The sequence below is a fragment of the Syngnathus typhle genome, linkage group LG14, assembly GCF_033458585.1.
Source record: "Syngnathus typhle isolate RoL2023-S1 ecotype Sweden linkage group LG14, RoL_Styp_1.0, whole genome shotgun sequence".
In the NCBI taxonomy this organism is placed as follows: Eukaryota; Metazoa; Chordata; class Actinopteri; order Syngnathiformes; family Syngnathidae; genus Syngnathus; species Syngnathus typhle.
Window position 1 is genome coordinate 1570048 of NC_083751.1, and position 11369 is coordinate 1581416.

Consider the following 11369-nt stretch of genomic DNA (forward strand, 5'->3'; position numbering starts at 1 on the left):
CCAGTGGCTGACCAGAACAATGGCTGTGGATGACACGAGCCTATTCACTGACTCACAGATGCATCCATTTAGGCGGTGTTGTTGAAACTCAAATGACTTTCCATTTGAAGGAGCTGTCTGAAGGATCTGAGCATGGGCTAATGGAAACGTGCTTGAGGTCCATACTGTAATTTTTTTTCGAGTTGGATATTTTTTTTTGTCTACCTCCTTTCTAACAAGCGCCATACTGCAACAGGATTTCCTTGCTGCTTTGGTTGTTTTGCATTTCAAAGACATCCTGGAATATTGTCCGCTTCATTTCAGGTGCAGCCTCCATATTGGAAGCGCCTTGCTTCCTGGACTTGTGAGATGTTATTAGTTTGCGGGGAAAAGAAGACAGATTTGTCGGAGCAGCAAGCCACGTGTTGCGCACCTTTGTTGCTTAGCAACCACATATCGGATTGTTAGTGCAGCAAGGTAAGAGTGGCTCGCAGGTAGAAGACGGCGTTATGCAACCGACGCCATCCCTTCCTCATGGTTTGACTCTAACGCAACGAGCGGTCACTTTTGGGCTCTGACAGTGGTGGGATGAAGACTCGGTCTTCTCTTCGTTTTGATTAACTGCGCCTGCGGTCATTCAGTCCTCTGACCTGCTCGTCCGGAGTCTTCAGTTAGCGGGGCTCCATCCTCGGTGGACATCATTGCGACGACTTCATCTCATGCAGACCAAGCGGGACCTTTCACACGACACGCTGGAGTCATCGGCTATCCCGAGCCCAAAGAGGGCCTCCCCCTCCCCCTTGGCCTCCCCACTATCGCCTCTGGCCTCTCCACCTCCTCTTTCGGCCCCTCTCCAACTTCCAGCTGTGCGAAGGGCAGTGGAGGATGGAGAGGGAACGGCAGAGCAAAAAGCCCAAAGCAGTCAGGCCTCGGCGGATTCCTACTGTAAAGTGATGGATCTTCTCGGGATGGGACATCGACTCTTTGTCCCCAAGCTGCTGGCGGTGAGACGGGGGACTGGGACTCTCCGGGTTAGCTGGAGCTTGGGAATGATTGGGATCAGCTTTTTTGGTGTGTTCCCTAAAGTTTTCTGTTGGTCGTCTGGTTGGCGATCATATTAGTTAGCCTTTGAAAGTAGGACCAACCGGCCCAAGATGGAATTTATTTTAGAATTTAAAATAATTATAATAAAAAAATATGATTATTATTTGACTAATATTTGCCCCCTCCTTCTCCTCCATCCGACCCAACTTGTTGACCTGCAGACATCCAAGGAGGATCTCTTGCAGGCCGACTTTGAAGGGGCTCTGAAGTTCTTCAGAGTGCAGCTGCCCAAACGCTACAGAGCTGCAGAGAACGCCAGGAGGCTGATGGAACAAGCTTGCAACATCAAGGTTTGCCTCCTCTTTCTTTTTCTTCAGATAGTGGATGCCGCTGACCCGTACACAAAAAAACATCGTCATCCTCTTGACTTATGGCATTTTGGGAATTTGCTGAGGTCATACACTACACAATGTAATACATTTTTGAGATCCGTGTGTGTGTGTGTGTGTGTGTGTGTGTGAGAGAGAGAGAGACTTTGCAGAGAAAGATAGAATAGATAACTTTGCCTCTCTCCTCCAATCACCTTGAGTCTACATCGTTAATATTTAACATGTCTGACATTCTTCTAGTCTACCATCCAAAGGCAAGTGTTTATTTAGTTGGGATGATCTGTTTGAAAGTTTACTGGTTAAAAAAAAAAAAAAAAAAACATTGATATTGTATGTTGTCTTTGCCCGAACAAACTTTCATTTCTCAAATAGATGTGGTTGCCAACTCTATTTGTTTATTTAAACCTTTAAGTTACCACTGTACCTATGGCAAAAATCCCAAACCACCTAAACAAGTTTCTTCTCCCTCCACTCGCCCCCCCCCCTTTTTTTTTTTCTCAGTCAACGTATAAAGCGGATCAGCTGAACTATATAAGCTGCTTAAAATAGCGAACACATTCCCTGCCACCTTGGCTTGATCAGCTCTACTTAGCTTTTTGGAGGATTATGCCAAGTATTTGAATTTCTCAGCATCTTAGGCGTCCTTTGGACCCAAGCCAATATGATGACTTATTTATTCATACGTGTGCATATGTGTATGCATTCCTTTCAAGTGATCGTTCCCATTTTATTGATACCACTTTGCTAGTGTCAAACAAATATAAATGACTTTTTTTTTTAGATTCAACTGTGCAATCTTTTGCATCTGCTAAGAGGAAGCATCATAAAGTATGTTGTCAGAAAAACAATTCATTCTACTTGACAACTTCCCTTTTACGTGCCTCGAGTGAAGGTGTGAACGAAGCTTTAGAAATATCTCGAGGGATATTTTATTCATGAAATAAATATTTCCGACTGTCGAAAAAGGATTCTGTCAGCGGAAATGAAGAAAAAGCAAAGTCATCATCTTCCTTTGTCCTCCACAAGGAGGGGATTGGAGGGGGGGTTGGACACACAAACAGGTGTGTTGTACTGTTCGCTCACTTCCCCCATCCGCCCGACCGCCCGCCCACCCACCACTCAGTGGGCAGGGCTCCACTCCTGAGTGAGAATCTCTTGAAAGCAGCCAGTCGCCTGCCTGCCTGCCTCCTCAGCGCTCAGCCCGAGCTGTCAGCCGCACTCGCTCTCTGACGCCATCCGTCTTCCTCATCGAGGTTGATTTCTTCTCTTCCGCTTCCTCCTCGCCCGCCTCTGCGAGCGAGGAGCCGAGATGATGCAGGAGGTGTCCATCGTGGTGGCATACGATGCTCACGTTGTTGAGCGGCCGGGCGAAGAGGACGCTCTGGCCCGTTTGGTTGCTCGCTCCCGACCTATCAGAGCACCTCGACCTGTGGTATGTCTGTTCCGTACTGGCTAGATTGGCTTTGCACTATAAATAGCCATTTCAGATGCATTGCTCAAATGCTTGTTTTATTCTTTGCATATTTAACACAAAGTGCGACACGGCAATTGTTAAAGGCTCATATTTTTTAAATGCGTCTCATTTTCCTCCCGGTTGGATTTGTTTGCCCGTCGGCTCGACTCCAAAGCGAAGTTGCTTTCAATTACAATTCATTACGTATGAATTTGGAATCAATGGAGACATTGTGTTTGTATGTGGGAGCTGGGTTTGTTTGCCTCACGTGGCTAATTGAATTCCATGGCCTAGTTTTTCATGGGGCGTCTGTCCACTTGCCTTTGTCCTTACTTCAATATTCCAACTCCTCTGGCCTCATCACCATCCATCGGCGTGCAAGCGCGCTTAGCAAGGTAATACCCGGCACGGTATGGCACCGGAGCTCGAACACGTGATCTCCACTTGGGGACCGACTCCAATTTCACTTGCAAGGATTCAGGTCATTCAACGGCTAAGTGGCCCTGGTACCGTACCCTGCGGCATCCCAACATTCCATAGTGGATCGTCATTATTTTGCAATGTGAGATTGGCTCTTTGGAGAAGTGCACGCCTCATTGTGCGTGTTGTCGTTTATTCCAGCAAAGGTTAGGAAACGGTTATCTTTATTGCCCCCTTTGTCCACCCACCGCCCGCTCTGTTTTCCACTTCAAAGTTTTGGACTGCTTCAGTAGTCATGAAAAAAAACACTCAACAATGATTTGTGTCCCTTTCATTCTTTGCATTTTGGGAAAGAGAAAATACACAGCAGCAAAGGACGCTAACGTTAGCCTGTGTGTCATTTCTGTCCAACTAGCCCCAATTATGCACCAAATGTGTCGAGCAATACTTGACATCATCTATATGCTCTCAACAAGCGCAGAATATGTCTATGATGTTAAGTCATTCAGTGCCATTGACATTTATAGACGTCAAAGATATTTACGAGTTAAGTGGTCATCTTAGTTTGCAGGGATATTGAATTTCAGCTCTCAGGGACTCAGGTGCTTGACTTGACAATATAACAAGACACAAGGAAGCATCGGAGAGGATGAAACCATGACCACAATCCCCAAGAGTAACACTTGGCACAATGGCCATGTTGTGAGATCAAATTACACACCCGTACATCTCAATATCAGTGAGTTTTTTTAGGTTGTCTTTATTTTCTCGAAATAGTTAATGTCGCATTTTTATTTTTAATTATTTGTTTTGATTATTTCAGGGGCGATCGTCCTTTAAAAGGCACTTTTTTTGGAAGAATATCTGGGTGTGTAATTGATGTCCATGGTTTTGGCTTTAACTGAGCTAACTGAAGTGCTGTTTGCTTTTTTAGGTCAACACATTTTAGCTAAACCACAAAGTGCATTTTAATACAGACAAATTTGTGCCGCGACTTTTTTTTCCCAGCACAAAAACGAGTCCAATAATAAATGCGGCGTAACCTATCTTGTAACTTGCACGCTCTATTCGAACATTATCTTGAAAGTCTTCCGTTGATTTTGCAAACGTGAAAACCTGAAGCTGTGTAACACAAACCACAATACCACAACGTCGTCACGAGAAACAGTCACTGTTAAGGATGACAGTTATTTTCTTTCCGAATATTATTTGTGACACTTTATTGCTTGTGCGGTCAATTCCTTCATTTGTTTTTTAGGTTCCAACCAAGAAGCTTAAGAAATTTGAGAAAGAATATCAGCTGCAGAGAGAGAGCCAGCTACAGCAAGAAGACCCCATTGACAGATACCAGGTACACACACACGTTTATTTTATTTTATTTTATTTTATTTTATTTTATTTTATTTTATTTTATTTTATTTTATTTTATTTTATTTTATTTTATTTTATTTTATTGTGCTCCAGCACTGCAAACCTAACCCTAACGTTGTCTACATTATTGTTTGTTAAATTGAAACAGTTGAAACATTCTCGTTTCTTCCCTCGCATCCCTTTTCAAGTGTATTTCTCCAAGTTATATTTAGCGTCAGGCTTAAAATTAGACTTCTGTCATTGGTAAACATCTATCATTGCTATTTTAGGTACGCTCAAAGACACTCTAATTTTTATATTTTGTTTTTCTCCAAATCAGTAATTAGAAGCACCAATTCAATTCTATTCATTGTGACCCTGAGTCTTTTTTTTTTTTTTTTTTCTCGGGCCACAATTATTTTCTCTTCAAGTAAGAATGTGTTTGCTTGGATAAAATGTCATAGATATAAATAAATAATATTGATTAAAATATAAATAAATAGCGTCAAACCAAAAAAAAACTTCCCACTATTGAGAATTGTTGACAAAGTGAGTTGCAGTAGAAACTACAAGCTGCTGCTTTTCGAAAGAAAGAAGGAAGGAAGGAAACGTTTACTTTTGATAAGTAGTTTCCTCTTCCGCCAACAGAGAAAAGAGCCAAGGAGCAAGTTCATTTTTCTTGAAGGAGGGATTCCATATCACCAGTCGCTGCGCTTTCTGTTTTCTTGCTTGCAATTTTACATTTGCTTATCTTGGTTGATCAGATTGACGAAAGCCAGAGTAGGGAGAGAGAGCGAGCGAGAGCGAGAGGCTGGAAATTCTTGGACACTCCTATCAGGATCGTGCGTTAAAAGTTTACTTTGTGCTGCTGTAGCCTCCATAGCGAGACTGGATTACAGATCGTGGTAAGATCTTTCGGCTTCCTCCGAGGGTTTCTTGTAAGAAGATTTTGCTATTGATGATATGAGGCAATTATGTTCATTTCCACACAATGCAAACATCCGAAGAGAGGAAAGCATCATGTGTGGGCAGCTTCAGCAGGAGAAATCACCATGACTGACAGGAAGCAACAAATTGGATTACAAGAGTGATCTTTAAACTACTCTGTTACGTCTAAAAAAAAAAAAAAAGGCACTTTATCCAATCTCTATTTATAAATAGAGTTAGTCAATGTTTGTATGTTAGCATCTAAATTGTAGGAACTAAAGAGATGGTTGTCTTATAACTATTTTCTGTGTCACGTGGCCGTGTCTTAATTAAGTCAACGGTGTCATGTGAGAGACAGTCATGAGATTCCAGTGATGGCCCTTTTTATTTTTCCATGATTTTTTTGGAAGAATTTTATATTATATTTTTAGCAAGGACACAGAGACTGAAAGAAATTGCGGAATATAATGGAGAATTTTTTTTTTTTTTCCCCCACTGGGCCTTTCAGGTTTTAATGCATTTAGGAACACGAAAACATTTTTTCTTTTTAAATTACCGTATTTTCCGCCCTATAAGGCGCACCTAAAAACCTAAAATTTTCTCAAAAACCAACAGTGCGCCTTATATATATGGACCAAATTCCTAAATTTAAACTGGCCCAAAGCATTGTGTCATGAAATCAATCATAAGTGGCCCGCTGAAGACTATGAATCATGACTCAAAAAGACTATGGATCATTATTTTATGATTATAAAGTAATTTGTTCCGTCTGAAGTTGAAATAAAAAAGATAAAATGGAGAATGATTTGATTTGGATTAAAAATCTGACATGATGCATTAATGGTGCGCCTTATAGTCCGGTGCGCCTTATATAAGGATAAAGTTTTAAAATGGGCCATTCATTGAAGGTGCGCCTTATAGTCCGGTGCGCCTTATAGGCCGGAAAATACGGTAAATGGAACTGAATCATATAAGAGCACTTCACACTGTTGTTAATTTGGCAATATCTCCAGGGGGCCTCTTCTCATCATCTGCCATGTGTTTCGCATTTTCACAGAGGGAGAACCGCCGCCTTCAGGAAGCCAGTATGCGTCTAGAACAGGAGAATGACGACTTGGCCCATGAGCTGGTCACCAGCAAGATTGCCTTAAGGAATGACCTGGACCAGGTAATCACACAGGAACTGTTCCAGGTTGATCATCCAAGTCACCCTTTGTGGCTTTGTGTGCATTCAGGCAGAAGACAAGGCCGATGTTTTGAACAAAGAGTTGCTCAGCACAAAGCAGCGTCTGGTGGAGACGGACGAGGAGAAGAGACAACAAGAGGAGGAGACTGCTCAGGTAACTCTGCTCCGACCGGCTCGGGAGCCACGTTTTGATGTCATTGTTTATTTTGGATTTCATCAGCTGAAGGAAGTCTTCAGGAGGGAGCTGGAGAAAGCCGAGCTGGAGATCAGGAAAACCACAGCCATCATCGCCGAGTACAAACAGGTCAGCGAGTATTAGTTTCTCCGGCAAAGCATCTCCTCGAATGCATGATGAAGTTCAGGTCTCGTTTGTTATCTAAACAACTTGGTGTGTGTTTCAGATTTGTTCCCAGCTTAGCACCAGGCTGGAAAAGCAGCAGGCAGCAGCAAAAGAAGAGCTGGACATTGTCCGGGTGAGATTTCTGCAAGAACATGACGCAGTTGGTTCTTCTCTAACCTGCGTGCGTTTGCGCGCAGAGTAAAGTCACGGGTTGCGAGCACTGTCGAGAGCTTTTCACCACCCTGGGTTCCCTGCAAGTGTCGTCCCCCGCCCGTGACGACGCAAGCTCGGAACCGCTGGACGAGGAGAAGGACGGACTGAAGGAGCAGCTCAGGGAGATGGAACTGGAGCTGGCACAGACCAAACTCCAGCTGGTGGAGGCCAAGTGTCGCATTCAGGTGAGCGCCAACCAAAGCTTTGTATTGCGCAATCCAACTGAGAATTGTCCTCCTGTGGCCACACGCAGGAGCTGGAACACCAGCGAGGGGTGCTGATGAACGAGATCCAGGCGGCCAAGAACTCTTGGTTCAGCAAAACCTTGAGCTCCCTCAAGAGCTCGGCGGCCTCGTCTTCGTCCACGTCCCAGAGCCCGTGTTCTCCAAAGGAAGGCCCCCCCGCCTAGGGACGCTCTCCTCATGGCCTCGGCGGAGACATCAAGTGTTCCTTTCCTGGCTCTTTGGACTGCCACAAGAGAGGAAAGTGAAACAAATGGGAGACTGCAGCTGGCCTGAGTGAATCCATACTAGATGCTTTGGTCTTTTCTAGCCCTCACTAAAACGCCGGATGGTGAGGTAATACTGCTTTTACACAATTTGAGCGTCAAACAAATATTGTTGTCTATGTTGACACCATAACGCAGAACAACACAACCTTTTTGAGATTCTTCTCGATAGAATTCTAACTTAATGTTAAAGATTTTTTTTTCTTTTTCTAAATAACATTGTACAGTTCTTAAAGAGGTAAGAAACGTTTTTATTTTCCTTCTTTTTTTTCTTCTAACGTTGGAAATTTCATTGTGATCTCTGCAAGCACAGCGTGTCATCGTTCCGGTCGAGTCCGTTCTTTAGTCGCTTTGACTTTTGCATCCCCCACTCAGGGGTGTTCTTGGACTAGGTCATGCCGTTCTACTTTGGATCGGCTCTTCACATATCCGCTTGGTGCCTGCAAGCATTTTATTTCTCTTCCAAATGAAAGCCATCATGATCTTAAAACATCCGACCTGTTTGCTCGCTGGTTTAGTATTGACTTGAAAATAATTCCCTTTTAATTTCTTCCTCTAATGTCCCATTTTTATCGCCAACATTTTCAATTTGCACGACTGCACCTCATTTGATTTGGATTCAAATGGACTCCATTTTATTTCCTCAACTCCATTTTTAAGTCGATTTAAAAAATGTCTGTGGACGCAGATCGTTTTATTTTCTGCAATCGCTCGATGAAATAAAATCGAATTCATTCCACAACTTTTTCGCGTGTATAAAAAAAAAAAAATACCTCCGACTGTTGTGGGAATGGAGCGCCCACAGTGGGAAAAAATTGTGCTCCTCTGCTACAGCCAAAAAGAAAAAAAACAGGAAAGAATTATTATTTCGAAAGAGAGATTGAACAAATGATAGCACATCTGCCTCTGTGTGGGTTTTCTTGGGTGTTCCCATTTCTTCCCACGTTCCAAAAACAAGCATGTTTGCTAAATGGTCCATAGATGCGAATGGATATTTGTCTGTGTGATTTATTGATTGATTGATTGACTGATTGACTGATGACCAGTTGACTAACCCGCCCCGATGCTCAAAACAAAGTAGAAAGTAGAAAACATCCTCTTAGTATAAATCAGCAATTGGAATTTCAAACAAAAAAAAGCTTTAGCAGTTTTCCGACTCCATTTTTGGTGCCAACACGTTGGTTTTATCTTTTCAACTGGCTGCCAGAAGCTGTGCGTTGTGCCATAGCAGCCTCCCCTGGTCCAGTTGGGTCCTGTTGGAAACCAGTTGGACTCTCCCTCAGTGCACATAAAGTAGCTGGTGGCCAGCAGTTGGCCTAACTGGACCAAACGCACCAAAGGGAGGTTTCCGTTCACATTCCTTCCGCAGGGTTGTGGACCATCCCAACAACAAGCGGTCTCATGTCAACCTTGGTCCAGAACCTCATTTTCATGCGTGACTTCCGAGTTGTATGAAGCACAGAACATATAAGTGAGGGTTATTGTTACAGCTGGCAGTTTGTAATTCACTGTAATTCACTTTGAGAGACTGTTGCTGTCTTTGCTGTTAAGTCACTGTCTGATGTGCATTAATAAATGTCAATGCTTCTATTCATCGGTGCTCTTTGACCTTTGATTCCATTTCCAAGTCGTGCCAATAACAGGACATTTTGCTCTGGAACGGAAGAGCGAAGAGGCAAATATAGAAAGGCAAGTTGAGTGTGGTTTGTGCTTATGTCATGCAATGTACACTATAACCGTATGTCCACTAGAGGGAGCTCTACTATCGTGCTGAGAATTGCAGACTTCTAAAATGTGCCTAACTTTTTTCTCTGGTGAGAATGAATGGTGAAATCAGTTTGCACATATCTTATAAATTAAAAAAAACGTAAAAAGTGTCAAAGGTATATACGCCAAGGTTCTTGCTCATGTATTTGAAGCATATCCATTCATATGTACGTATCTGACATTAGAGAGGCCAGAGTCAGCCAACAAAGCATTAATGAGACACTTGCTATTTGCAAGGCAGACAGGACGTCATGTTCTTTGCCAGGTCTGGACCATGGATAGACTGACTGACATCTGATGGTCATCATTCCACCCAGATGGGTGCTGGGAATATAAAAGTGACCCAATGGCTGAATGTGCAATCTGAAAACTGATGGGAGTCCATTGTGTTGTTGTGCTCCTGATATTTCAGATGTTTTGCAGACTTCTCCCACTGCTGCTGCTGCTGCACATGATCTTCACAGTTCTGCATGATCCATTTTACAACAGTAACAAGATCCTCTCCAAGCTGGATTTGTCACAGTCACACCTTCCAACAAAAACCTATTTTACACTATATGTCCTTGAGGACCATGAAGTCCACTTGTATCCTAAAGTGGAAGGTTTATTGATGTGAGCGTGACAAGCCTCTCTGCAGAGCAAAGTCAATGTAAAGCGTATCCCTTATGCTGCCCATAGCAACTTCCTGACTCAGCATGGAAGTTGGACTTGCAGATTTACGACTGGCCCGCACGTGCATGACTCGCATCCGAGCAGCCAACTTCTGAAAAACAACTCACTTTGGTAATATAGGAGAGAGAGAGAGAGAGAGAGAGAGAAAAAGAAAAAAACAGCTGGCTGAATGTGGGGGGATTTGTACAGTGTGATAAATGCTCATGATGGATGCTCCAGTTTGTTTACTGCTCATCCCAATGTGCTCGCTATCTCTCATGGATTGTAAACAAGCCTTAATTAGAAAGGGGAGCTATTTGATTTCTGGCTGACATCAGAGCTGCGTGTTTGTGCGCACAAACTGGGTCACAAGAGCCCACAAATAAGGACCATGAAAATCCTTTCAATTAAATGTGCTTGCACGATGAGCAAGGTTGCAGATGCCAAAGTTTGTTTGCATCAAACAATCTGGACAAGGCGTGGAGCAGTTTCAAACTTTACCAGAAGTGCATTTTTACGTGAAGAAAAAAAAAAAACATTTAAGATTGTGCACAAGTATTATCCAGTCAATCCGTTTTTTTTTTTTTTTTCTCATGGGCTGCCGAGACAATGAAGACAGGAAACTGGAGGCAAGGAAGGAGAAGGAGGGTAGGAGTGCTGGTGAGTGGTAGCACAACCGGTCTGATCCAGTGTGGGCTGCCCCTCCTCATGTTCCTCATCCTTCCCTCCTCTCTCTCTCTTAATCACAAATTGACCTTTGACCTATGTCAAATGCATGGATGATCTCGCACGCATGCCCTTCATACTTTTGCAAGGACTCTGTGCTACGATGAGCCTATTTAGGTTGCCCTTAATCTATTTATACTTTCTGTGCTTACTAGAAAGTTTCACAAGAGTTTCCTGCACATTGCACGCAGGAAGGCCGGAGCCTGGATCAGAACCACCACGCTGCCATATGCATTCCAATACACACGTGAGTGAAAGAACATCAGTGTATCGAGTGTGGTGGTTTTCAGACGATGACAAATCCTGGATCTCCTTGATCAGGTCGGCAACTCCGGGTGGCCGGTGACGCATCCGAAAGCGTGCGAGCGAGCAGCAGGTTGGCGAGGTCGCGCTGGCCGCCGGTCCCAGACATCATG

The 11369-nt window shown here is 43.5% G+C and overlaps 1 protein-coding gene across 4 annotated transcripts in view; it reads left to right on the plus strand.

Moving 5' to 3' along the window:
- Positions 1-9403, plus strand: part of rabgap1l (RAB GTPase activating protein 1-like) — a 41734-nt gene extending 32331 nt beyond the window's left edge. For 2 of the 4 annotated variants that reach the window (XM_061297632.1, XM_061297633.1), the window contains exons 19-26: positions 1245-1373; positions 4544-4636; positions 6620-6730; positions 6798-6902; positions 6969-7052; positions 7150-7221; positions 7286-7486; positions 7555-9403. In XM_061297632.1, the coding sequence (XP_061153616.1) occupies positions 1245-1373; positions 4544-4636; positions 6620-6730; positions 6798-6902; positions 6969-7052; positions 7150-7221; positions 7286-7486; positions 7555-7710 (951 nt within the window). In that variant the 3' untranslated portion in view covers positions 7711-9403. Of the gene's footprint in view, positions 1-437; positions 984-1244; positions 1374-2579; positions 2845-4543; positions 4637-6619; positions 6731-6797; positions 6903-6968; positions 7053-7149; positions 7222-7285; positions 7487-7554 lie in introns of those variants that run through there. The other 2 variants (XM_061297635.1, XM_061297634.1) reach the window with 2 other exon arrangements.
- The last annotated feature ends 1966 nt before the right edge of the window (positions 9404-11369 follow it).